General features: G+C 44.9%; 1 protein-coding gene and 1 pseudogene across 2 annotated transcripts in view; one reads left to right on the top strand and one right to left on the bottom strand.

Annotated features, from left to right (window-relative positions):
- Window positions 1-656: 656 nt before the first annotated feature.
- LOC147890075 (uncharacterized) lies at window positions 657-2,090 on the bottom strand (annotated as a pseudogene).
- A 2,145-nt stretch (window positions 2,091-4,235) lies between these two features.
- Window positions 4,236-26,462, top strand: part of LOC147890074 (putative L-ascorbate peroxidase 6, chloroplastic/mitochondrial) — a 43,769-nt gene continuing 21,542 nt past the window's right edge. For both annotated transcript variants that reach the window (XM_087390165.1, XM_087390167.1), the window contains exons 1-8: window positions 4,236-4,414; window positions 4,910-5,065; window positions 5,154-5,274; window positions 5,425-5,525; window positions 5,682-5,769; window positions 5,867-5,934; window positions 6,021-6,107; window positions 26,285-26,359. In XM_087390165.1, coding sequence (XP_087246291.1) covers window positions 4,361-4,414; window positions 4,910-5,065; window positions 5,154-5,274; window positions 5,425-5,525; window positions 5,682-5,769; window positions 5,867-5,934; window positions 6,021-6,107; window positions 26,285-26,359 — 750 coding nt within the window. In that variant the 5' untranslated portion in view covers window positions 4,236-4,360. The remainder of the gene's footprint in view (window positions 4,415-4,909; window positions 5,066-5,153; window positions 5,275-5,424; window positions 5,526-5,681; window positions 5,770-5,866; window positions 5,935-6,020; window positions 6,108-26,284; window positions 26,360-26,462) is intronic.

Below are 26,462 nucleotides of genomic sequence, written 5' to 3'. Positions count from 1 at the left end.
TTCCCATTTTTCGCTGGACCTTCAACATCAATTTTCTATCTCTTCTAGTCGACATCTCAGGTCTTCTTCCTTGGTGAGTGTGGTCGACGAGAAACTGGTTCTTGTTTTGGTTCCTTCATCGAGTTGCACGTGGGAGCTTCTCTGGCATTGTTCCATCTCCTTCTTGATCTCCAAAGGTAGCCCCTCCTTCTTTATCTCGGCTACTGCATGCACTTCCTGTACTTCCTTTTTCACCTTGACTTTCATCCTCTCCCTCTAAGCTTTGCTGCTAGGGTAGCTCTTGAGTATGAAGGTTTTGAGTTGGAACCTCCCTCTTGTGAATAGGCAAAGTGAATAGGAGTATACAATTGTGACTGAGGAAAGGGAGAAAAACCCGCCTCGAGCCTTCTGCATAGCCGCCACGTAAAAGGGATGTGGGCTTCCTTCCTCCTCTCCTCCCTCGAATTCCTGAGGTGGTGAGTCCATTTCTGAGGCTAGACAAAGAAAAGTCTTGAAAGTGCTATGGAGACAACACTTTGTCATTTTTCGTTAAGTTTTGTCGGACAAGAGCAGGCAAGGTCATCTTTTGTCCATCAAGGGAAGCAAAGTTCTCTTCCTTGTTAAGTTCACTAATGTTCCAGTCAAAAGGAGCATGAGGGAGCTCTAGTGCTTTGTACTCAAGATGCAGATGTGACAGCTGGAAGGGCCTTGGTAGAGCTCCGCCGTCTCCATCCTTTCCTACGGTCTCCAGATTGAAGAATTTTTATGCCATAAGAGATCAAATCCGCTTTGAATCGATCTCCAAATGCTCGATCTAAACTTATAATATAGCCTTGACATATTGAAACCATCTGCACTATTGCACTGCCCGATGGTTTCATGTGGATTTGGGACATCTCCTTCACACATTGGTCCCAAATGTAAGTAATGCGAGTGGACAAGGCCACTTGTATCTTGATAGCTCACTACACCTATTTGTCCATGTGCCATCCTTAAAAAAGCCTCCTGCGTATGCTTAGTATCAACTCCAAAGCTATTTCCAAGAAAAGCTAGCCGAAGAGTTTCAACCGTGGATACCAAGTGACTTCCAATAATTGAAATGTATGGATGCTCTTACAATTGAGAACATTAAGCTCTCCTGAGAGTTCCAATAATTGAGATGTCTGGATGCTCTTCTTTCAATTTACAATTGAGAACATTAAGCTCTCCAAGCACATCTACAAAAAAGTGCAAGAGAAATTGCACTTTGTAATTAGTGAGTGAATCATAAATACCTGCATCTTCAGACTTCATGATTGTCAACAAAGCTAGCATAATATTTATGGTTCTCAAATGACTTGCCCTTTTGATAGACATATCACATCATCCATTTTCAATAATCTTAGCTTTCCATTTCTACCAAGACCAAACCCTTCCACAACTTTGGCAAGAATCACATGCCTTTTGGCTAACCTAGATGCCCACTCATACAACTGCTTTGCTATTTTATTGATGAGCTTAAACTCTTTAAAGGCATTAAAAAGCAACCTTGCTATTTTATCGATGCGCTTAAACTCTTTAAAGGCATTAAAAAGCAACCCCAACTGCAAGGGCCTCTCTATGTGCAATACAATGGAAGCTCACTAGATGTGGAATGTGGTTCTTTAAAATTGTAACCAAACTCGTATTAGAACCTGCCATCCCATTTGGTGCATCTGTAGCAATGCCAATCTTTTTTGACAAAGGTAAACCTATTTCTTGCAGTATTATTATCAAAGCCTTCGCAGTTGCCTTTTCAACTGTTGGAAGATCCACAAACTTTGTGGTAATCATCCCATTACCTTCCTTCTCAATGAAAGTTATGTAAACAATCATATATTGATGCATGGTGATATCTGTGCTTTCATCAAGTTGAGTGGAATAAAAGGGACTGCTATTGATTGCCTTTTCAATCAATCCCAATATGTCAACTTAATTGCCTTCACAAATTCTTTTGCATTTGTAGTTGTGTAAGAGGAATACTCACTGATTACATGCATATTTGGTGTCCTTAGAAATCGTTGGATGTTGCATTGGTGATGGAATTCTTCCAAGGGCAAACTTCTCTTCATAATATACCATAAAGTCTGCATGATTGTAACAATCCATCCTTTTTCATCATCTGTCATGGTTGCTATATGCTTCTCCATAGGCACAATTGACCTTTTCTCGTGTTCTCTCCACATTCCCTTTGCCTCTTTGTGCTCTTTGGAGTTCTCATGAGCATCAATGCATTTCTTTGTATGGATGAAGATCCTTCTTTTGCAAGAGGATTTCCCTTTTGCGCATAAGTGCACCATCTACATTTCAATCATTCATTACTCTCCTTATTTATGACCACAAATACCCACAAATGTACTATTTTCCAACTCTCCAAAAAAACCCTATTGTACTTCTTATTTTCAGCACTCTCATGTGCATTCACTGCTCCAATTTTTCCACAAGTATTGCTTGCCTCATTTGCATCATTGATGGCATTCGAAGATAAAGTGTGTAACCCAAGCATTTAATCAAGTATCATCTGTCTTTTGCTTTTCTTCGGATGCCCAATAGTTGCCATTTTGTTGTGGTTAAAGCCTAAAACTGTTGAAATTATTTTTAGAAAATAGGTATATAATGACAAAGACCCAGGCGTTGAAAATTCATGATAGTAAAAGCAATAGTAGCATTGAAAAAGTCGTGACAATAAAAGCAATAGCAACATTGAAAAATTGGTGACAGTAAAAGCAAAAGCAGGAAAAATGGTAGAACCAATTATCGTTCAAGCAAGCTAATTTGATGCAAAAGAGGCGAAAGGTCATTGGATCTTACTTGTAGGCTTATCTTCCAAAATAGACACTGCTGGGGCTAGTAAAACTGCAACATGATGGCTCTCGAAACTAGAAAGATCGTAGAGCATTATACTGAATTGAAAATGAATCAATATAAAGTTCATCTTATGAGTATGCACTGAAGCGACATATGAAATGCCAAACCAAAAACCATGGAGTAGCAATCACGGTCCACCGCTGAATCGTCAAATGTTACAATTTTATTTGCAATAGGATCGTGAATTGTGATGCCAGATTAAGCAAGCAAGTTCAATGGCAACAAAAGTGGATTTGTTCATGACTTTGTGGATATCCAATAGTCAGGCAAAGAGTCCAACACGCACATGCCATAATTCGCGTTCCCAGCCATCCAAAGCTTTGTTCAATGCCTGTTCATTGCGTCGAATGTAGACCATTGTAGAGAGTGTTGATTTGTTAGAACACAATGCCCATCACACATAGAGCTGAGTGCACAAAGCCATAATGAGATGAGGGAGAAGTGGAAAAAAAGCAGAAGAGAGGCTCAATGAGGAAGAGGACTCATGAGGAAGGGATCGGAACAAGGACTCAGGAGGAAAGGAAGAGATCGAGAGTCAAGACTCAAGAGGTTGAGCTTTCTATTTTCAGAAGCTATTGCAGGGAAGGAGGATAGGAGGGAAACTTCAAAATCAAGAAAAGGACTAAGGGGGCAGGCCAAACCTGCTTGAATCTCCTCGACTACAGGTCAAAATGTAATCATGAGCCATGGACCATGGTCAAGTCTAACTCTATTTTGGAGTTAATAAGAGCCAAGGGCCACAACTTGGTATGTCCAAGCCCATAATTACACATGGGCATTCCTTGCTTTCACGTGTCTATTGATATTTTTGATTTTTTCCAACATTTCTTTGAAGACATGCTTCTCCGGTCCTTAGATTTGCATGGTGATCCAACAGTGCACGCATGGCGATACTCATCTATTGTCTATTGTTGGATGAAAAAGCAGATCCTAACTTCGTGTGCTCGTAGATCGATATGCAAACTGTCGAAATGTGAGCCACTTGTTCGGCTACTTGCCGTGCCTTTGACGGTCGGGAATCGTCACACTGTCGACGGCCGAGCATTACAAGTCAAGAACACTCTTCACCGAAAACTTGCAAATGGTATACAATGAACTTGCAACATTTTTCATTTTCACCCGTAAAGAACATTTTTTCAATTTTGAACAAAAAATTTTAGGCAATTTTGTTACATGGTAGGAAAAAAATCGGCCAAATTCTGAAGAAAAACCTTCAAAATGTGAAACCCCAAGTTTTGTGGTTTGTCGAGAAAAATCGGCTGGGTTTGGAGAGGGGTGCGTACAAGGTGACCGTACAATTGCTTACGTGGACTTTGAGTTTGAAACTTTTTTGTTTTGAAAATGAGGCTGAGTAGTTTGCATTTGCTCTGCCGATTTTTATCTTTCGATCGATCGATCGACTTGCATCTTCTTCGAGCTCCATTTTTTCATCTTTCCATCTATCGATTTGCACAGCTTCGAGCTCTTCTGCCCATTTCCATCTTTCCACTCGATCATGTCCTCCGTCTTTACGTCGCTCATCCGCTCCTCTTCCTTCCTCCCGCGCCTGGTAAGCTCTCATCTATCTCCTGTTTCTCAGCTGGATGATCTAACACAGCACATCTTTATAACTCTTCCAACCTTTTTTGCTTCGTTTTGTTTCTCCCCATACTTGCCGATGCTACCCCAACTTCCATTCCTATAGGTCGCATTCCCGCTTCCATCGGTTTTGTTTCGACAAAATTTGGCGCACAGTTTCGTTGTTCAAAGCGTGTCAGTCTCATCAGTGCTTGCACTAGTTGCTTTGAGCCAATCCTTTCTTACGAAACAGTTCTGCACAGCTCTATCCTTTAGAGCTGCATTGTCGGCGACATCGATACAGCCGAGGCCTGCCTCACAATCTGTGTATCGAACTGATTGGTAATTTTATTTGGTATGACACCGCAAATTGAATATGTCTGAAACATGAGGACCTAATATCTGCAAGTGTCGCCAGCGAATGGTTAATTTGATAGAAACACGTAAGAGAATTGAAAAACTCATTCAATGGAGACTATGAGTACAGGTTTTGAGTGAGCGAACAAGGAGCTTTTCAGTTGTTAAGGACCATAAAATTGAGAGCACCGTGATCACCAATTTTGCGTCGGTCCCGGAACAGCTCAAGAAAGCCAGGGAAGATATCAAAGATCTAATTAAAAAGGCTTACTGCAGTCCAATCTTGGTAAGTATCTTATCGCAGTACTAGGCGCAGCTCTTTATAAGAATCAGGGGAAGGCCAGAGTTTGTTGAGCTCCGGGAAAACTCTGCAGGTCCGCCTTGGTTGGCACGATGCCGGCACATATGATAAAAATATCAAAGAATGGCCCACAAGGGGTGGTGCAAATGGCAGCTTGAGATTTGACATTGAATTGAAACATGCTGCTAACGCAGGTATGGTTCTGCTTACTATCAACACGCTAGGCCTGATGCTGACTACGACATCTTGAGTAGACTTATGCTATTAAGTAACATAATGCTTTGGCAATCCTCAGGTGTTTGGTTAGGTTTCCAGTCATCTCTATTTGTCATTCTGTGTTGCAGGTCTTCAAAATGCACTAAACTTGCTCAATCCTATAAAAGATAAGTATCCGAGTATCACATGGGCTGATCTGTTTCAACTTGCAAGTGCCACAGCAATCGAGGTAGACCTTGTGAAGATTTTTCATGACCAATTTTAAGTACAGGGAGATGAGGATGCTTTGATTCGTTTTAAATATGAACAACGGCAAGCTACTTGTCCGTTGATTGATTTTCAAATGCTTGAGAAAGAGCTCTACAGAAGCCTGTTTGAATTTCAGGAGGCTAAAGGTCCAAAAATATCCATGAAATATGGAAGGCTGGATACAATAGGACCAGATGGATGCCCACCTGAGGGAAAACTTCCGGGTAACACAAGGCTACAAGTTGATCAAGTGGTGGTGGCTAGAACATTGAAGAATGAAACTTTTGGTGTGCGCTGAGACAATTAATATCATTTTTGCAGCGGCAGGCCCCCCTTCACCAGCAGATCACCTTCGCGAAGTGTTCTACCGAATGGGACTCACTGATAAGGCAAGAAACATCATTCATATTTTCTACAGGTCATCCAGCTGTATGTTGACATTGAAAGGAGCTAATCTGAATTGTTTTAAATGCAGGAGATTGTGGCCTTATCAGGTGCACATACCCTTGGAAGGTCTAGACCAGACCGGAGTGGTTGGGGCAAGCCTGAAACAAAGTACACGGTGGGTGAAAGGCCCACATATGGAGCACATAAAGAAGTCTACAGCATATCAACACTATCATTAATCTGTGAATCTATTGTCTCTCTTTATACCTGTGTATTATGCTTCATCATCAGAGTTCACAGGCATTTTCAAGAGGGGCAACCGGGACTGTTTAACCACCTACTTAGAATCCGAGCTTGCTCAGCAAGCAATGCAGAAGCAGAACGCAGAGAGAATTCATCATAGTGCCACTATTAACTTTAGTATGAGTGCCTTTGATCTGTGTATTATGCTTCATCATCAGAGTTCACAGGCATTTTCAAGAGGGGCAACCGGGACTGTTTAACCACCTACTTAGAATCCGAGCTTGCTCAGCAAGCAATACAGAAGCAGAACGCAGAAAGAATTCATCATAGTGCCACTATTAACTTTAGTATGAGTGCCTTTGATGTACATTGCAGAATAATGCAAGCTGAAGCATACGCATCCATAGAATGCTGCACTTGAGGACAGCTCATGGCTGGTCAGTAAGATGCTCATACCCTTTCTTCTATGGGTGTCCTGATGTGTGTAGGAGAGGTTCAACTCCAAATCAAGGCGAACCAACCAAATTTTGATCAGTCTGTCACACAGCCCTGTGCATGGATATGTTTGATCACCTGCTGATGTCATTATATTTCTTATGCGATAGCTGCAACTTGTCCTGCTGCACCGGCCCTTGCATGGTCTAAGAAATAGTGGAGCTAGTAGGGGCATGAAGAGGGTAGAGTAGCTGGAGAGAGAGAGAGAGAGAGAGAGAGAGAGAGAGAGATGAAATGATTGTATTAAAGTCCTCTTGAGACCCTAGAAGATCTATGGGACTGGTGACCACTATTAAACTAACCACTAATAGTGGTCCACTTACATCCAGCGATAGACAATCCTCACAAATCTTTTCTACGTTGTGAGTATTTTGCTGGGCTATTTTGTCTGCTATTCCTAGAACTTTGCCACAATGGTCCAAGATTTCTTTTATGCAATAGACTCTTCGGATTATTGCTACTCCATCCATGTCTCTTGCTGATGTGTGCATATGCTTGCATTTCAAGAGCACATGCTGCTCATCTTTATTTCCCATGTAGGACAGATTTTGCATAATCTTCCTCTCTCTTGGAATCCTGGGCCACATCTATCTGCGTCTCTCTACTTCTAGCTTATGTGAGCTAGTCCTAATTGCAGATTAAATGCCTGAGAGAGAGAGAGAGAGAGAGAGAGAGAGAGAGAGAGGAGTTTTTTACTTCGTAGCAACAATGCCAAGAAGCCTTAACAGGCTTATCCGAAGCGATCCGCAGGGATCGAACACACACACACCACGACATGAACCAGAGCCTCAACCACCAAGACCCACGCGGGTTTTACAAAACTTGGTGGGGAAGGATGGCTTATACACGAGAGAGAGAGGAGTTTTTTACTTCGTAGCAACAATGCCAAGAAGCCTTAACAGGCTTATCCGAAGCGATCCGCAGGGATCGAACACACAGAGAGAGAGAGAGAGAGAGAGAGATTAGGAGGGATAAGTTCGAATCCAATGATGAGTGTATTTAGCAGGGGTGTGGCATATAAAGTCCTTTTCTCCATCCTTTTTAGCCTTTCTTGCTAAGATGACCTGTAATGCTAAGCCCACTAGCTTGGCTTTTTTCTGCCTTCATTACAGCCATTCCTTCCCAGATAAATTTGCACTCGAAATCGCATATGTTGGCCGTTCCACAAGGAGAGTCTCAGGCAGCAAATGCTGCTTATCAATGGGGGGCTACTCTTGCACGATGCTCTTTGGCTGTCTCATCTATTGGTAGGCCCTTCCAAATGAGGAACTCTATGTAAACCCTCTTCTGAAGGACCTGATTTTGAAGCCCATGATCTTGCTCTGGGATACAAAGGATATGGCCTTCCTCATCCCCTAGGTGGCAGCTCTATTGCACATTTGACACCCGTGCGATTTCAGTAACAAAACATGAAAGATGTAAAGGGTTTTCAAGTGGATGCTAGCTCCAACTGATATGCTACTTCCTCAACTTTATGTATAATCTTGTAGAGTACCTATGGGCCAGCTCAGTTTTGATGTAAGCCTCTCTGTTCTTGTGAGCCATAAGTGCACAAATTCATCTTCTCTAGATTCCAGGTACCTGCTATGTTCCTATGCATATTGTGTAGCCCAGACATCCTGCATGTTCTTTTTGGCTCATTGCCAAAACGTCTAAATCATCCCGAGCTTGTTCATTCTTTCATAGCCATATCTTCTATTGAGGAAGGCATTCTGACTTGACATCCACACATGGCCTCAAATGGGCTTATCCCTATAGTAAATGCTCGGTGCTATTGTAACAAAACTCTACAAGCCATCCATCCAAGATTTTGATTTTTTTTTTTGCAAGAAGAAGTAAATCATCCAAGATTTTGATTGTCATGACAGATGTGCGTTAGGCACTACTTCACCCATTTGTTCACCCTCTCAAAGTGACTGATTGTCTCAAGATGGTATGTTGTACTTGGGAGTGAGTGATCGGGTGTAGCCAATTGCTGAACTACTTGTGGGGTGCTTCGCAATGTGCACTGGCGGGCCAGATAACAAAATCCGTGGCAGCTCACAATGAAATGGAATAGCCCATGTGCATCCTCGGATTTTTCACGGAGTGATCATTATCATATGGGAGGGCCCCATTTCTCACCATGACTAAATTTTCACCAGCTGCCATCACATCACCGACTCTTTACTGCACCAATATTGCTTCATTTATTGTGCAGTGGCGGTGTGCCACATGGACTTGCAGCTATATGTAGTTAATCTACTGCAACTACCTGTGATGATTTCCGACGCAGAGCACATGGCACCATGCGCAGCCATGAACAAGACGCCTCCATGAATACGACCAGTCATGCCAGAGTAAATCTCTGTGGGATGTGTATGGCCGTTATGAGTTTTGAGTACTCCCTTTTGGACTCACGTTGATCCTGTGACTTTCCAGTAGATGATGAACAACATCTTTCGTGAATGTCTGGGGAAATTTGTAAGTACACAACCATTCTCTCGATGAGCATGACATTTTATGTACATAATTCCATAAAAGCCTCCACTTTGAGACATTGCAGAGGCTCTGTACATTGTATGTAAAGCACTTAAGTGTTTGAGGCATGAAAGAGGTATATACAGCATAGTATCAGAATAAAACAAGACATCAGAGAGGCAAAGCCTCTGCCTGCATGGGCTGCATTCCTTCACGATCCATGAAAGACATAGCATTCTCCCCTTCTTCTGAATCACATATGGGGATGCCCTTCTTGAATACCCCCACCCAATTTTGAAGGACAGGAGCTGAAGTAGAAGCCTGTCCTGGTGAGGGAGAAGAAGCATCCCATTGACGAGATTGAAAGGGGCGTTGCTTCAATACAACCACCTTCTTAGGTTGTTGAAAACCATCCTGATCAATCCCCGCAGGTTCCTTCATCTTCTCTTTTCCTTTTCCAGCAAGTGACTGCAACTGATTGATTGGTTTGGCATTCTTTGCTCCATTTCTATTTGCTATCTTAGCTTGCAAATTCTCATTCTTTTCCCGTGTCTGGGGTGGCAAGGCATTGGGAGGGGGCTGATGCAGAACCATTGGGCATTCAGAGGCTAGATGCCCAAACTTGTGGCAGGCAAAACAAGCTCTTGCAAACACGCCCCACTTCAATTCAAAATACTTTTTTCCCAATTGTACTCCCTCAACTTCCACTGCAATAGAAGGAGGGGTAGGTGTATCAGTGTCCCAGAGAATGTAGAACCTGTTACGGTTTCCAATGGGGCGTGGAGGACAAATGATTTGTCCCAAAGAAGCAGCTAGGCCAGGCAACTCTTCACGCATATAGTCTGGGAAGTTAACAACCTCAACCCATACAGGACAATGATGTTGTATAAGACTTTGATAATCCTTGTTTGGGGACCAGGGCATAGCATGTATCATCTGCTTCTCGTAAAACAAGGGAGAGAACTCAAGAAGCCTCTGCCTGCGAAGCATCTGATAAATGCACCTCATAAAAGCCTTTGGAAGCAAAATACACTCCCTCTACAAAGCATCCTCCAAGGATGGACTTAATCCACTGCGCGACATCATTGGCCGTTGGGATTCTTCCTCGAAAGAAAATTATAACCGCAGTTTGAGACAACTTCCTGAGAGGATTCACGAGGGATGGCAATTTCAATTTGTACGTGACCTCTGGAACTGGTTTGCCCCATTCCTGTCGTGACTGCTGAAAGTCATCCTTAAGGGTGTCAAACACGTACTGAGCTTTCATAGTAAGTTCATCATCTTGTGATGCAGGCTCTGATAGGTGGCGTTTAGCATCTGCGGGTCTTTCTTTTCGAGCATATGTACAAACATCCAAACCTGAAGCCATGATTGAAATACGACAAGACAAGAAGGAAAAAAAAGAGCGTACAAACACAGGACTGTATGGAGAAGTATATAAACAACAAACGTGTACGGAGCTGTAGACGTGGTCTTTCTGAAATCTGTACGGAGATGCAGACGAGACTGTACGGAACTGCGAGCAGAATTGCACGGAGGTACGTCCACCTAACCTATACGAAATTTGCAACCTAATTTTGTACGGACGTACGAAGAGTGTGCGAACGTTGTACGGGGACTGTACAGGTGTATGGACAGAAGGGGTAGGCCGTACGGAAACCTTGATGAGGCTGAACAGCAGAGGTCACTCCTCTCTCTCTCACCACTACACACACTTTTTTTTGTGAGAAGAAATCTTTTATTGTTGTAAAATAATTACATTCATAGTTACTTCAAAAACGAACTAACTACTACTCAACTAAAGATCTCAGTATAAGCTGCTGTATACACATCCTGATCAATCAAATGAGTCTGAACACAATCGTAGAATGATTGCTGCAGAGATCGTTTGAAAAAAAGAAAAAAAAAAGAAAAAAAAAAAGGTCACTCCTCTCTCTCTCTCACACACACATATTTTTTTAGTAATATCTAGTGCTGTATTTATATGCTCATAAATTTACAAGATGGGAAGTCTCCAAAATGGAGAGTATCCTAAAGATCAGAAACATAAAAAGAAAAGCTCTATGCAAGAAGCATCTATATCACCCTCATGGCCTGCAGGCATCATATAAGGATTGCTGCAATGAGGCTCGGAAAGATTCATATGACTTACGAATCTGCCGACCCCTCCCCCCTGCTGTTCCGCCCCCTCTCCCTGCCTCCGCCCCCTCCCCCCTGCTGTTCCGCCCCCTCTCCCTGCCTCCGCCCCCTCCCCCCTGCTGTTCCGCCCCTTCCCCCTGTCCCGCCCCCTCCCTTGCTTGCCCTTCGCCTCCCCCCTGCTGTCCTGCCCCCTCCCTGCCTGCTCTCCCGCCCCCTCTCTTCCTCTCAGTCCTCTCCTTACCTCTCAGCCTGCTCCCCCCGCCTCCTCCCTGCTTCTCCGCCCCCTCCCCCCCCCCCCCCTCTCCTGCCCTTCCCTTCTCTCCTTCCCCTCTCCTTCTTCTCCTCTCCTTTCCCTCTTAGCCCTCCCCTCCATCGCCCCCTCCCTCCCTCTCAGCTTGCCCCTCTCCCCTCTCAGCCCCAGCCCCTCTCCTCCTTCCCTCCCCTTCCCCCCTGCTTCCTCCTTGCCTCCTTTCCCCTCCCTCTGCCCCCCGCAGCTTTTTTGGAACGGAAGGAGCCTTTATTTTGTTAGAGTCGGCCTCCTCACCTTGATTGGCGATGGATACCCCGTCAACCAATCCTACTCCACCTCCACCGGCCGCGAAAACTATCACTTTCTCTAAAGACGAGTTGCAGCAGCTCAAGAAGGATGTAGAGATTGAATGCTCTACCACATTTCTCTCACCCCTCCAGATCCCAAGCCAGAGACTGGATGCTTGCGGCTCTCCCCCCAGACCTCACTCCTCGATTGTTAGATGTTCACCTTCTGGGACGAGGTTTTTTCCAGGTTGTTTTTGACACTCCAGAGGCTGCGAGCACTGTGCTCAAGGCCGAGTTTTTACACCTGGGACATAGGAAGATCTTCTTTGAAGCCTTTCACGTTGGTTTCGACCCAGTAGAGGCAGATAAGAAAATCTTCTCGCTCTTCATCAGGTTCCCCGGGCTTCCCCAGGTTTACCATCGACTTCTTTCTGTTATTGGGGAGCATTTTGGCGCAGTTGCTGAGATCCCACCCCTCCCTGGGTTGCCATTGACTGCAGCAGAGGCAACCAAGGCTGATGGGGTCCCTAGAGTTAGGGTCCTTTGCAAGGATCCTAACCTCAAGATGGACCACGTCATGATCCAGCGCCCGGATGGTTCCTTTTTTCGCCAGAGAGTGGAGATTTCAGGCAGGCAGGACCAGTGCAGGATTTGTAGGACCTCGGGACACTTTGCCAGGGATTGCCCCAGGAAGAAGAAAAGGCCTAAGAAGCCCTCTGGTACAGCTACCGCCTCAGGGCATCGACAGGGGGGACAAGGGGGGGGATTAGACCCGGCACTTGCCCCTCGACCTCGACAGAGGGGTGGTACAGGTCCAGCTCCTGCTCCTCGTTCTTCACGTGGCGGTCCTGCTCAGTCAGGTGGTGGTACAGGTCCAGTACCTATTCCTCAGCCTCGACAGGGGGTGGTACAGGTCCTTCACCTGCTCCTCGACCCCCACCTCCCTCAGGCACACGCGACGCTTTACAGTGGGTTCCAGTACGTGTGCAGGTCTCTCCTTCAGTTCACGAGGTTACCTTAGTAGACTCTGCTTCACCTCGAGCTGTCCCTCCTGTCTCACCTTGCACAGTCCTAGACGCTGAAGCTTCGACCTCCTCCCCAGTTGCAGCTTCTTCCTTAGATCCAGCAGTGCCAGATGTTCCTCTTGAGGACGGAGAGATCTCCGCGGCTGGGCAGACACAGGATAGAGAGCATTTCTCACTCCCTCCCTTGGATAGGGGAAAGGGGATAGCTTACACTGTTGATCCTCTTCCCTCACAAGGGATCCTTCGTACTCTGGTGTCTGGATTGCTCCACAGGAACTTGTTTTCAGCCTTTGCAGAGAGTTTAGATTTCCCAGAGGAGGAGTTTGTGCCCGCTACTTTTGGGGAGCCAGTGGTTGGGTTTCCTATTGACAGGGCTTCTTCTTCAGGTGCCAGGATTCTTTCCCCTATTGATTTTTCACCACTGGGTTTCTTCCCCCCCTCCTCGAGCAGGAGGTCTTCCCCTAATGAGGGGTTTGTTTCCGCCACTAGGTCGGGTAAGGTGTTCCACTCTACATCCTCCTGTCGATGAGGATTATCAGTTGGAACATACAGGGCCTAAGTGGCGTCCCACATCGCCGCCGTAGACAGCTGATCCGGGATCAGCTTCATCCAGGTGTTACTGGGGGTTCCATTGATATATTATTTATTCAAGAGCACAAGCTGGATTATAGAGATTGTGCCAAGTCAGGCAAGTTGCTTTCTGGCCATACTTTTTGGTCGCCTGCCTTGGGCACTAGGGGAGGCACTTCTATTTCAGTTTCGCAGTCGGTTCTTCCCTTAGTTGTTGGGCACGGAGTCATTATCCCCTCTAGAGCTCAGTGGATTATTCTTTTGATTGGAGGGCGTAAGGTTGGCTTCCTCAACCTATATGCCTCCAACATTAGAGGGGAACGTGTCCTTATGTGGAAGACTTTGCTCTCCTGGGCCCCCATTGTGGATTCTTGGGTGATTGGAGGTGACTTTAACATGGTCGAGTTACCTTCAGACAAAAAAGGGGGTAGAGAAGGCGGACTTCACTCTTTGGAGAGAGCAGCTTGGGATGCCTTCCTTTTCCATTTCTGTGGCAGAGATACTTGGTGTGATGATGCCTTTCTTATTCAGCCACAGTCCCTCCTGTTCTCTTGGTCGAACAGGAGGCAACAGATGCCTATTCATGCACGCATTGACAGATTTTATGTAGATGACTGGGCACTAGACAGAGGTGGATCGGTATGCATTGCTGCGGGGGTTTCCACTTCAGACCACTTCCCTGTTGTTCTGGCTATCTCAGAGCCTCACTTGAGAGGCCGATCTGCCAGCATCAGGATTCCAGATGCCTTTTACACAGAGGAGGACCTTACGGAGGCAGCCCTACGGATATGGTTTGCTCATGTCCAGGGTGGGCAGCCACATCCATCACATATAGCCGCTGCCCTCTCTGGTATTAGCGACTTTTACTGCTCAGTTGCTTCTACCAGGAGACGAGATATTCTCAGACGTGAGATTGGTGTTCGCCAGCAGTTAGCAGCTTTGCAGAGGGAAGAGCAGAAACGGCCTTCAGATGCTTGGATTCAGGAGCGCCTTGCTGCAGCGAGGGCTCATCTGCAGTTATTGCTTGATTAGAGAGCAGAGTATGCCTTTCATGCACGGGAGTCCTTCTGGATTCAGATGGGTGGTAGAGCCAATAAACACTTTTTCTCTACTCTTGGCCCTAGACATAGTAGAGAGAGTGTATCTCAGCTTATTGACTCACATGGGGTTTTACAGACAGAGCCAGATGACGTCTTACGCATAGCTTCAGATTTCTATGCCACCCTCCTTACTGCTGATCCTGAGACACACGATATAGAGGATGCTAGACAGGCTATTTGGCAGAGTATCCCAGTGTTGGTGAATCCGGATATGCATGTTCTACTTGACGCACCTTTCACCAACACAGAGTTCAGGATTGCACTTTCAGCCCTTCACAAGGGCAAGTGCCCAGGTTTAGATGGCCTCACCCCGTCTTTTTTCATTGCATTTTGGGATATGATTGGAGACTATATTACTTCAGCCATGCAAGCCATTTGGGACTCTGGCGAGATGCCTGAGTCGCTTATAGAGGGCCTCATCCACCTTATCCCAAAAGGAGGTAGCAGAAATTTATTGTCCCAGTGGAGGCCTATCACACTTCTGGGGACTTGTTACAAGATTCTGGCCAAGGCTATCAGCCTCCGATTGCAGCCACTTCTCCCTGATCTTATTCACGACACTCAGACGGGATTTGTGCATGGCAGAAGTATTTTTGATAACATTTTTTCTTTCTGGGAAGCCTTAGAGTGGGCCATGCAGAGTGGCCAGAATCTTGCCATTCTACTATTGGATTTTGAAAAAGCTTATGACAGAGTAGATTGGAGTTTTTTGGAGGGCACCCTTCTACGCTTTGGATTCACTGATGTTTGGATCAGAGGTGTTTCCTCTTTGTACAGATCAGCCCATAGCCAGGTACTTATTGGTGGGGTAAGGGGTGAGAGATTTCAGATTTCGAGATCAGTCCGTCAGGGATGCCCCCTTGCTCCTTTCCTTTTTTTATTCGTGGCCGAAGCTATGAGCATCTATGTTAGATCTCAAGCTGACATCTTTGGGCTGAGACTTCCCATCAGAAGAGAAGAGGAGCTGCTTGACAGTGAGTTGGCTGATGACACAGCGATTTATTTGGATGCCTCTCCACAGACGCTGACTTCTTTCAGGACAGCATTGGATTTATTTTGCTTGGCGGCAGGGGCGCAGATAAATTGGCATAAATCCAATGGCTTTTGGATCAGTGATGAGAACACTCCAGTTTGGGGGCTTGACATAGGGTTCACTTGGGTTCAGAGGGGTGTGCCTATCAGGTATTTGGGCTGCCAGGTCGGCTTGGGTATTTCTACCACGCAGCAGTTTGCTCCCGTGTTGGAGAGCATCAGAAGGAAGCTTCTCTTTTGGAGCTCAGCCAAGCTGGATCTTGCCTCTAGAGTTGTGGTGGTCAACCAGGTCCTCCTGGCCACTGCCTGGTTTATTTGTTCATGTTGGTGCCGTTCTAGGGACTGCATCATTCAGCTCAGAAGACCGATCAGGAACTTTCTCTGGAGTGGGCTTGATGGCACAGCAGATGCCTTAGCCAGAGTGGCTTGGGAGACCCTCATCCTTCCTACACAGGATGGGGGTCTCAATATTATTGATCCAGATTTACAGTGCAGAGCTTTACTTTGCAAGATAGTGGTGTGAGGACTTATGCCAGGACAGGAATCGTGGAAGGACTTTCTTATCAGCAGCATACAGAGGTGCACACCTTTCTCAGGAGGAGACTGGATGAGCAGTGTTAGATGGATCTTCACCACAGCACACCTCAGATTACCTTCATCCCCTCTCATGGTTGCCATTCTGAAAGCTTGGGCTAGTTTCAGAAGCTCTCTTCGGAGGATTCCTCCTTCCTCCCGGGAAGAGATTGATAGGCAGCCCATCATGTGGAACGACAGTATTTTAGATGATCGTGGCAGGCCACTGGGTGCCTCACTCTACATGCAGTGGGCCAGGTGGGAGAGGGGACCTGCTTCTTCTTTGGGATCTTGGAAAGCTTTCCGTAGGCTTCCAGAGGAAACCAAATCAAGGTTGACAGGACATCTCAGAGGGAGTGCAGGGAGGATCTTGCAGATTGAGACAGCCCTTCCAGAGGCTTGGATAGACACAGATGATATGCCTCTCACTTCCTCCACTTGGGCAGGTACTTTCTCGAGAGGCGGGGTTCCACTTCAGGTCTTAGCCTTCCGAGATGCACAGGAGGATGCTTTGGTTTTCAGTGTCCAGGATGGTGGCAGATTGCTCAGATCTACAGAGGACATCTTGCTTGAGTCTGCTTTTCAGCCTATCAGGGTTGTAGGCCTTTTGATGCAGGGATCAGATTCAGAGTGGTTCTTAGACCCTGACCCCCAGTTACTCTCCTTCGGGTCTTGGAGGCTCTGGCTCTATGGAGGAGTTCCCATCAGGTATTTACAGTGGGACCGCGGAGAGTGGGAGTGGATTGACGCGGGGCATCGAGAGAAGACCATCCCCTTCTTTTGTTACACGGTCAGTAATGCCAGGAGATTTCAGCTCAGTAGTAGAGGCTGGAGACCCTCCAGAGTTCCTCATTGGGAGACTTTTGGTATTACTGCGGATCAGCAGAGGTACTTCTGGAGGAAGCTCTGGAAATCCCACAGGAATAGAAAGATCACTATCTTCTTTTGGCTTTCTATTCATGGAGGGATTGCAGTGAACCTTTGGAGGTCCAGATTCGGAGCCGACCCTACTTGCCCTCGTTGCCTTTCTGCTTCAGAGTCTATTCAGCATTGCTTATGGGACTGCAGACAGGCAAGATTGATTTGGATGGGGATAGCCAGGATCTTCAGTCACTTTGCCCATTCCCCACTTTTTATGACTTGGGGCCCGGTGGCTTGGCTTTCTCTTATAGGACCTCAGGTTTTCTATGAGGGACTTGACTCCTCTCGGGCCATTTCGGTTCGACGTCATCGGGTTGAGTTCTGCTCATTGGATGTGGTTCCATACCGTCCTTTTACAGCTGTACATGCCTCTGTGGATACTTCTTGGGAGATTATAGCGAGCATAGCAGCCTGGCATATCTGGAGAGCCAGATGCACAGAGGCTATGGAGGGTACTCAGGTTCATCCCTCGCACACATTGGCTAGTATCTGGACAGACATCGTACACACTGTGATGGCCGTATGGACGGGTATGCAGGGGGACTCCCGTGCAGCCTCAGCTAGGAGGGCTTCTTTCTTCAGGGAATGGAAGGATTCTTCTTTCTTCTCTGAATCTACTATAGGGTTGAGATGGCACTTTCAGCCTCCAGCCTTGGCTTCTTTCCACCTCACTCTGAGGGGTTTTTTATTATCCTCATGATTTCATGATGTATTCCGCTTTGAGCTTGCTCTCGCGGGTTTTTGTTCTTACTCAATAGAAGTCTTTTTCATGAAAAAAAAAAAGTATGCCAAATTATGCTCACTCCAAATTGTCCAAAGAGCCCAATATCTCACCCAAGAGAGAAATAGTGAGTATTGAGACAAAGACCTCATTTCCCAAATCTGTGACTCGGGAAATGGAGCCAAATATGATTTGAAATTCTCCCTAGGAGGTTCCTAGAACACGGGTAGTGCCAAAGCAAATGAGGGACAGTCTCTAAAGGAGCGTGACATCTTAAACATGTGGATGGTGCAATGCGACGTTTGGCAAGTGTGACTCCCACTGACAATGTGCCTGTCATGCATCTCCAAAGAAAAAGTCTTTGTTTCAAAGGCATTTTACACTTCCATAATATTCAGAGATTCTTCCGCCACCATGAGAGGGGCTTCTTGATATGCCACAGAGTATTAGCATATTGCTGAATCCATGGAGCAGGCTGAAGAAGCCTGTAGGCTTTGATGGAGGTCAGGGCAGGCAGAGGAACAGGATGAGAGCATGTAGAGGGTTGCAATTGCCAATCCATAAGCCTGTCTGTGTGAGCCACAGGGGGAACATGTAGAAAAGGATGTAACAAATCAGCAATTTTCTTTCATATCAACCTATGGTGCATTCCCAATGCATAGGAAGCAGTGGCTTGAGGAAAGGATAAGACATAGCCCTGATTATCTACCACATCATGTATATATCTAATTCCCAATTTCATGAGATTGTATGCCCGAACAGGTTTCTGTAAAGCGAGTGGAATGTCAAAGATGACACTCCAATGAATACTTTCTTTCCTCATTGAGTTTGTCCCCGAGCAATTGTCAGGAGCCCATTTGACCTTAGAAAGTACTTGTTTCCAGTCAAGTATCAGAGCGGTAGAGAAAGGACAGCCAGGTATCTTCCCTACGAATCTCCCAATGACAACCTCCCAATGATCTGTAGTCCAATGACCATAAGCAGAAGTCCTCATGTTGACACACATGGATGCTATCATACAAGTCCATGGCTGTTGTTGGCGGAAAAAAGTATGGAGCATAGTCGCCTTCCTTGCAAGTACATGATATCTTATATTGAGGATATTAAGTCCACCATGCATCCTAGGGGAGCACACCATTTCCATCTTCATCAGTCTCATTGCTTTCACAGCAGTTTTTGTCTTCCATAACATCTTCATAGCTTGAGATATAAAGGCTGAAATATCTCTGGAGGACCAATGCAGCAAAGGCAAAAAGAACTGGACATGGGACATTACAATGGACTGTACTATTTTGAGCCTGACATGAAGTGGCCAAGTAGAAATTTTCTAGTATTGCAGTTTATGTTGAAGTCTTTGGAATATCCATTTTAACTGCTGCTTCCTGGTGATATGCCATCCTATAGGATATCCCAAATGTCTGACTACATCTTTGGAATGCACCAGTTGACCTGGCCAAAGAATAGAATGCCAGTCACATTGTTTCAAGCAATTTAGATTTGTCAAAATTGACATGCAATCCCGCTGCCAATCCATACAATGATAGAGTGGTCATAAGCATGTGAACTTCCCGGGGAGAATTCTGTGGCATAAAGAAGGAATCATCAGCATATTCTTGTGCCAAAAACGATGCAGCCCCAGGGATTTTAAGACCAGTCATCTGTCTTGTAGTTGTAAGATGATCAAGATACATTAAGAGGGGATGGGTCGCAATGGCATAGAAGAGAGCACTAAGAGGGCAGCCCTGTCTAACTGATCTACCCAATGTCCATGACCGAGATAGATGACCCCCAAGAATGCATTGAGAAGTAGAGCCAGAATAAAGCCAATAAACTGCATTTGCTATCTTTGGACCAAAGCCCAACGTTGTCATGATTTGAGAGATAAAATTCCATTGAACAATGTCAAATGCCTTAGCAATATCTACTTGCAATATGAGCACATCTTGATGCGAGTACTTAGCATATTCAATTGCAGTCAATGCATTGGAGATATTGTCATGGATTTGTCTTCGCGGCACAAAGCCATACTGATGAGGATGAAGGCTCGCATTCAGTATCCCGTGAAGCCTATACACAATCATTTTGGCAATGAGTTTGTAAACTACAGGCATCAAAGTAATAGGCCTCCAATCTGACATATGGTCACACAGATGTACTTTGGGCACAAGTTTGACTATGCCATGCTTCTTGCCAGGCAACATTGATCATTTGCAAGAGGACATCTTTCAAATCATCCCAAAAAGAAATATAAAATTCCACCGTAAGGCCATCCCAGCCAGGGGACTTGTATTTGCCGAGGTGGAACAAGGCATTATCAAGTTCTGTATCAGTAAAAGGTCTCTCCAAGGTAAGAGCATCATCCATTTCCACTATTTCATAAACATATTGGAGGAATTCAGTCCTCGCATCAGTCATTTGATTTGATGGGGAACCAGGAGCAGAGAACAATTTCTGAAAATAATTTTGGCATTCATCTTGGAGATCAGAGAAAGAGTGCGTCCAAGAGCCATCTAGCTTCCTTACCCTTAGACATGAGTTTTTCTTTCGAGTAGCATGCAGGCCTTGGAAAAAGGCTTTTGATGAGCAGCCCTTATCCATGAGGGGCTTCATTCTTGCTCTAATCTGCCATTTGTGCAATCTCGTCTGATCATTAGCAGTCAATTTAATTCGAGCATGTGAAAGGGAATCATTTTCTGATTCAGAGAGAGGCCTTAAATGTGAAAACTCAGTCAATTGTTGTGTTGCCCTTTTTGCCCATTTAACCTCATTCCTCCATTTAGTCATATGCCAGTTTCCATACTCCCTAATGACATTCTGTATACGAGAGACAAAGCTGTCCCAAGTATAATCCATGTCCTGGGCATGCAAAGGCAAGGGATGAATTGCAAGTTTGATCATTTGCTGGAAATAGCGATGTCGGAAATAAGCCTGATTGACATGCAATAATCTACTAGAAAGGGGTGGCAAATCATCCAGTGGCATACCAAGGTGCAGATTCATCCATAATGGGACATGATTTGACAAGCCCAATGAGAAATCTACGAGGAGATGAGGGCTAAAATTTGCATATTGTTGTGGGTAAAACAAATACCATCTGTCAAGCCTTGTCCAATATGTAGTAAGTGCATTATGATGAAAAGTATATCCAGGCATTGACCCTTGGAGAAGCAGCCATAAATCTTCAGCCTGCATAGAAAGAAGCATGCTATCCCATTTCTGCCTTTCCAATGATAGCATATGAGATCTTGAAGTGGTGTTATCTCTTGGCAGAGGGGAATTATTAAAATCTCGACAAATGAATGCATTAGATCTCCATGGATATTTGCTTAAAGAATCGCATAAAGAAGCCCTCATGGCAGAGGCCTGGGAGGCATAGACTGATGCAAACTCAAGAATATCACCATTGACATTACATTGTATGACCATCCATCTGCCACTGTTGTCATTGAAGGCTAACTGAGGCTCCAGCTCATGTCTAACCATTATGCATACCCCTGAGTAGGTAGTGGTACCAGCATAGTATATGTCATAACCGCCAAAATAATCATGATGACCAACCTTAGAGTGTTGATTGCGCTCTTGCAAACAAACAATATCTGACTGCATTTTATGTACATAATTCCATAAAAGCCTCCACTTTGAGACATTGCAGAGGCTCTGTACATTGTATGTAAAGCACTTAAGTGTTTGATGCATGAAAGAGGTATATACAATAAAGTATAAGTATAGAACAAGATGTCAGAGAGGCAAAGCCTCTGCCTGCATGGGCTGCGTTCCCTCATGATTCATAAAAGAAATAACATTCTCCTCTTCTTCAGAATCACATATGGGGATGCCCTTCTTCAAAACCCCCACCCAATTTTGAAGGAAAGGAGCTGAAGTAGAAGCCTGTCCTGGTGAGGGAGAAGAAGCATGCCATTGACGAGATTGAAAGAGGCGTTGCTTCAATACAACCACCTTCTTAGGCTGTTAAAAACCATCCCGATCAGTTCCCGCAGATTTCTTTATCTTCTCTTTTTCTTTATCTTTTCCTTTTCCAGCAAGTGATTGCACCTGATTAATTGGTTTGGCATTCTTTGCTCCATTTCTATTTGCTGTCTTAGCTTGCAAATTCTCATTCTTTCCCTGTGTCTGGGGCGGCAAGGCATTAGGAGGGGGTTGATGTAGAACCATAGGGCATTCAGAGGCTAGATGCCCAAACTTGTGGCAGGCAAAACAAGCTCCTGCAAACACACCCCATTTCAATTCAAAATACTTTTTTCCCAATTGCACTCCCTCAACTTCCACTGCAATAGAAGGAGGGGTAGGTGTATCAGTGTCCCAAAGAATGCAAAACCTGTTACGGTTTCCCATAGGGCGTGGAGGACAAAATCCCAAATCCCAACCTTAGGCACCACCTTTTGCACATAACCTTCAAGCAAGGCATTTAGTGCATGCATGCCCACACATGACCACACATAAATCAGCCCGAAGGAGTACGTGAGTGCTCACATGACTTCACCACAATACGGAACACCACTCATGACAATATGAACACTTGGCATAGGACTACTATGACAAACATATGTCATCCGCAATCAACACCGTGGCACATTGAATACCATGTGCTCTGGATGCCTGGCACCCACATTGCATCTCATCATCTCCCATTGGGGTCCCTGCAAAACACTTTAATAACTTGAAATATTTACATAAATTCATGGTTACTTGCAGAAGAGCTCCCTCTACATTTAAAAGCCCTCAAACTAGCTAGTTGTGCACACCTAAGTGCCTACCCTTATGTACACGCAATGGCTGAGAGGAGAGGAAGGGGATGAGTGGGTGAGGAGAGCTTAGAAGGGAGTGGAAAGGGCTGATCCTTGAGGCCTGAGAGCTTAGAGAGAAGGCTGAGTGGGTTGAGTGCTTGAGAGAGGGGCCTGAGAGGTTGAGTGGCTAAGTGGAAGGGGGTGGAGAGTGGTTGAAGAGGGCTTAAAGTCCCCCGTCAACGCCAAAACGGTGCTCCCGTGCAGCGCTAAACCCGGAACGCCAAAGACCCAACCTGGAACGCATTCCGGACGCATTCTCGAAACGTTTGGGAACATTTCCCAAGCATTCTCATTTTTGGGAAAGTTCCCAGGCATTCCCGCACAGCCATCCAATTGGGAACGGCGTTCCCATGTTCCAAGAAGACAAAACGCCGTTCCCTAGTGGTAACTATATCGGGAGTTGCTAAGAAGTTGAGTCGGCTGCTGATTATCTTTTGTTTTGCTGCTTGTTGTTTGGACTGCATTTAGGGTTAGATCCTAGACTTTCCTCCATCCTCCTTGTATTTCAACTAATTCTAGAGTCAGAGCACTCGTGTCTAGTTGTTCATATCTCATATGTGTCATGCTAGATAGTTCACACTTTGAAGGCGTTGTCTTTGCAAGCTAGATGGGGGGGATCACTGAGTCTACCGACTATCGAGAGGCGTGCTCGTTTCTGCAAGGCTTGGCTCGCAGGAGTTTTTTACATTTTCACTCCATGAGGGAGTCGCTGGTTGTATAGTCCCCCAACTTGACTGTTAGCCCGAGTATTAGAGATCCCCTAGGCAGTGAGCTGGGTTTCTTTGGAACAAGCCGGTTTTTCTTTCAGCCTTAATGAGGGTGACATGGACACACTTTTTCTTAAATAGTGAAATCTTATATTTTTGTGTGGAAAACCTCAAAAAGAGATAAAAACCCACCAATAAGTACAAAAAAGAAAAATACAAGTAAAGCATCAGAGCAAAAGTCATGAGGCAGCCAAGTAAAAAGTTACATATCAAGTTGGAGGAGGATCAAACACAGAATCCTCCAGCTTCAAATTATTGCTTTGTAAAAACTGATGCAGTGATGAAACCACACCATCAATAAAAACCAGCTGTTTTTTGTCCTTGTGATTCTTCTTGATATAGGCTGGTACCCGAAATTTCTGAATCACAGGATCAAAAACTTGTTGTAACATGGGATGAAAAAACTGATGCAGTGATGAAACCACACCATCAATAAAAACCAGCTGTTTTTTGTCCTTGTGATTCTTCTTGGTATAGGCTGGTACCCGAAATTTCTGAATCACAGCATCAAAAAGTTGTTGTAACATGGGATGAAAAGATCCCAGTAAAAAATGCACTTTTGCATCTTGAACAGAAGAAGACTTTGGCACAGGCATCAGAGGCAAAGGAGCTAGATTAACATCTGTATCCTCCGACGAAAGAGCTGCATCTGATAAAGCAGGACTCGGCATTTCATCTTCACTTAGATGATCAATCTGAGAAAGAGCATGTGCAGCATCTTGTATGATCCCCTCTGCAAGGGGCATATCCATATCTAGAGGAGGAGGCCAATGATGCTCAACGGGAGTTGGATCTTGAACTTCTTCAGCAAGAGAAAGATTAACCTGTGATTTTTCTACCTTCCTCTAGTAATGCTTTGGAGCAGTAAAAGAAGGCTTATCTAGTAAAGCCTTAGTAGTTGCTGGCACCAATAACATGCTGTAGGAAAAGAGGCAAAATGCAGCCTGATGCGCATCGAATGAGCAAATCCCAAATCAAGATCCAGAGTAGAGGGCACGGGTTGCATCATATCCCATAAAATACAAAGGCGAACATCTTGAGTAGATTGCAAAAAGTCTTGTCTCGAAACATGTAGAGGCCTCCCTAAAAAAGCTGCAAGAGTAGAAAGATGCTGAAGAAGAGGCAGAGGCAACACTTTGAGGGTAATCCAGACCGGACAGTGAGTCAGAAGAGAGGCAGATGGGTGTGTGGATTTGTATGTTTGAGAGCATATGTTTATACTATGGTCTACACTCAGCGTTGACTGCTGATGATGTGATTGAGTTTATGGTTTTCAACGGTGTGGGTGACTATCATAATAATGGAACTACACTATGTTTCTGACAAAGGCCTCTTACCCTGAGGTTTATCCTCGAGGATTTTCTTTTTCTGATAGGCATTAGGCATCTCAGCCTCTTCACACCTTCCTCCCCACAACTGCAAACTCTTTTCCACAAGGATTTTCTTTTTCTGATAGGCATCAGGCATCTCAACCTCTTCACACCTTCCTCCCCACAACTGCAAACTCTTTTCCACCATACTAGAAACATCCATAATAAGGCACAACTGTTGGAATTCATCATGAGCAGGTAGGTACCTTCACCGCAAAAAGTAGTCTATAGATTTATTGGCCGTCTTTCCTCATGGTGCCGATCCAGTTGATGGAGGTCCCTACTGAGAAGCTGAGCCTTTTCAGCTATTACCTCTACGTCCTCAGTATGGAGCATTGGATCTCCCTGAGACACCTTTCAACTGGCACTTCAGAGGCCTGAAAAATGACGAGAACTTCACTGCCCTTGATGGACAAAAACTTACTTTACCTCCTTTTTTCGGACAAAAGCTGACGGACAATGACAAAGTGCTTGCTGCATAGCATCTTCAAGACCTCTCCGATTATCCATAGAAATGGACTCACCACCTCAGGAACCCACAAGAGAAGAGGCAGAAGCGCTTGTCCATCTTACGCGGTGGTTGCGCAGAAGGCTAGAGGCAGGTTTTTCTCCCTTCCCATGCGATCGAAGACTTCGGAGTATATTGTCTTTGTGTTGCCGTCATCCTTTTCCCGATTGGGTTCTTGTTATCTTCACATCCTGCCTCTTCTAGACTGGCATTGCTTTTGTAATTTTTATTTTTGTACTTCATGGTGGGTTTTCACCTCATTTTGAGGCAGTAATATTAAGTGTTACAAAAAAAAAAGTGTGTGTGTACTCTATGCACTGAGTTATGTTTTGGTGCAAAAGTAAGTCCAGATCTGAAGCATAAGCTGGGTCCCTTCCCACTTTCCAGGATTTTAGAGATCCTAGACATGAGACACAGGTAAGGACGAGGAAGAAGCAACCATTTACTGACTGGTCAGAAGGTGGAGTTAAAGAGACCCCCCCTAAAAGGACAGAGAGAGCATTTCAGACCTCAGCATCCTCTGCACCCTGAAACCCCACAAGTCTATGCGTGATTGCAGACCTTGCCAACGTCTGGTTAATATGAGTGGAAATTTCACTTTCTATCCCACCTGGGGTCCAGTTCTCAATTCAGACTGAGGTGATTGTTTACCTAAGGTGAACCCACTTTAGAACTGGAACATAGCCCGTGAGGAGGCAAGATTGCACATATATTAAAGCTAATCAATGTGCATTTGCTATGCTGAGTTGGCAGGGCCAGCTGCCATGTCATTAACATTTTATATACCATCAGAAAGCTTTCTTAGCAGATGTAGCTCAATGATGCTTGCCCCTCAGTCAAGTACAAATGCCTAAGCTCAGAAATGGTATTAAAATTTTGAAAGCTTTAGAAAAGTTCAAGGAATTGACACATGGTGGGTTCTTCATTCATCTGAGTACAAAATGACAAACATTTGCTTATTTTGTTTACAATGCACATTGAATTCTCCTATAATAAATGCATTATACTTTTTTGAGCAACATGTGCAGCTTGACAGCTGCTTGTTCACACCATTGAATGCATTCACTTTCAATGCGTGTATTTCAGAAAGATGGCCCAGGTAACCCAGGAGGTCAGTCATGGACTGTGCAATGGCTGAAGTTTGATAACTCGTACTTCAAGGTTTGACGTAAACTCATTTCTTGTTTGATTTATACTTAAACTTATTTCTTGTTTGATTTATTCTTCACCTTATGGGACAAGAAGCTAAAACAATATGCAACAG

Source organism: Dipteris shenzhenensis, chromosome 19 (genome assembly GCF_047967505.1).
Source record: "Dipteris shenzhenensis isolate YYH24624 ecotype China chromosome 19, Dip_SZ_1.0, whole genome shotgun sequence".
Taxonomy (NCBI): domain Eukaryota; kingdom Viridiplantae; phylum Streptophyta; class Polypodiopsida; order Gleicheniales; family Dipteridaceae; genus Dipteris; species Dipteris shenzhenensis.
Note: the sequence above shows the minus strand (reverse complement) of the source record. Positions and strands in the feature narration are given on the sequence as shown.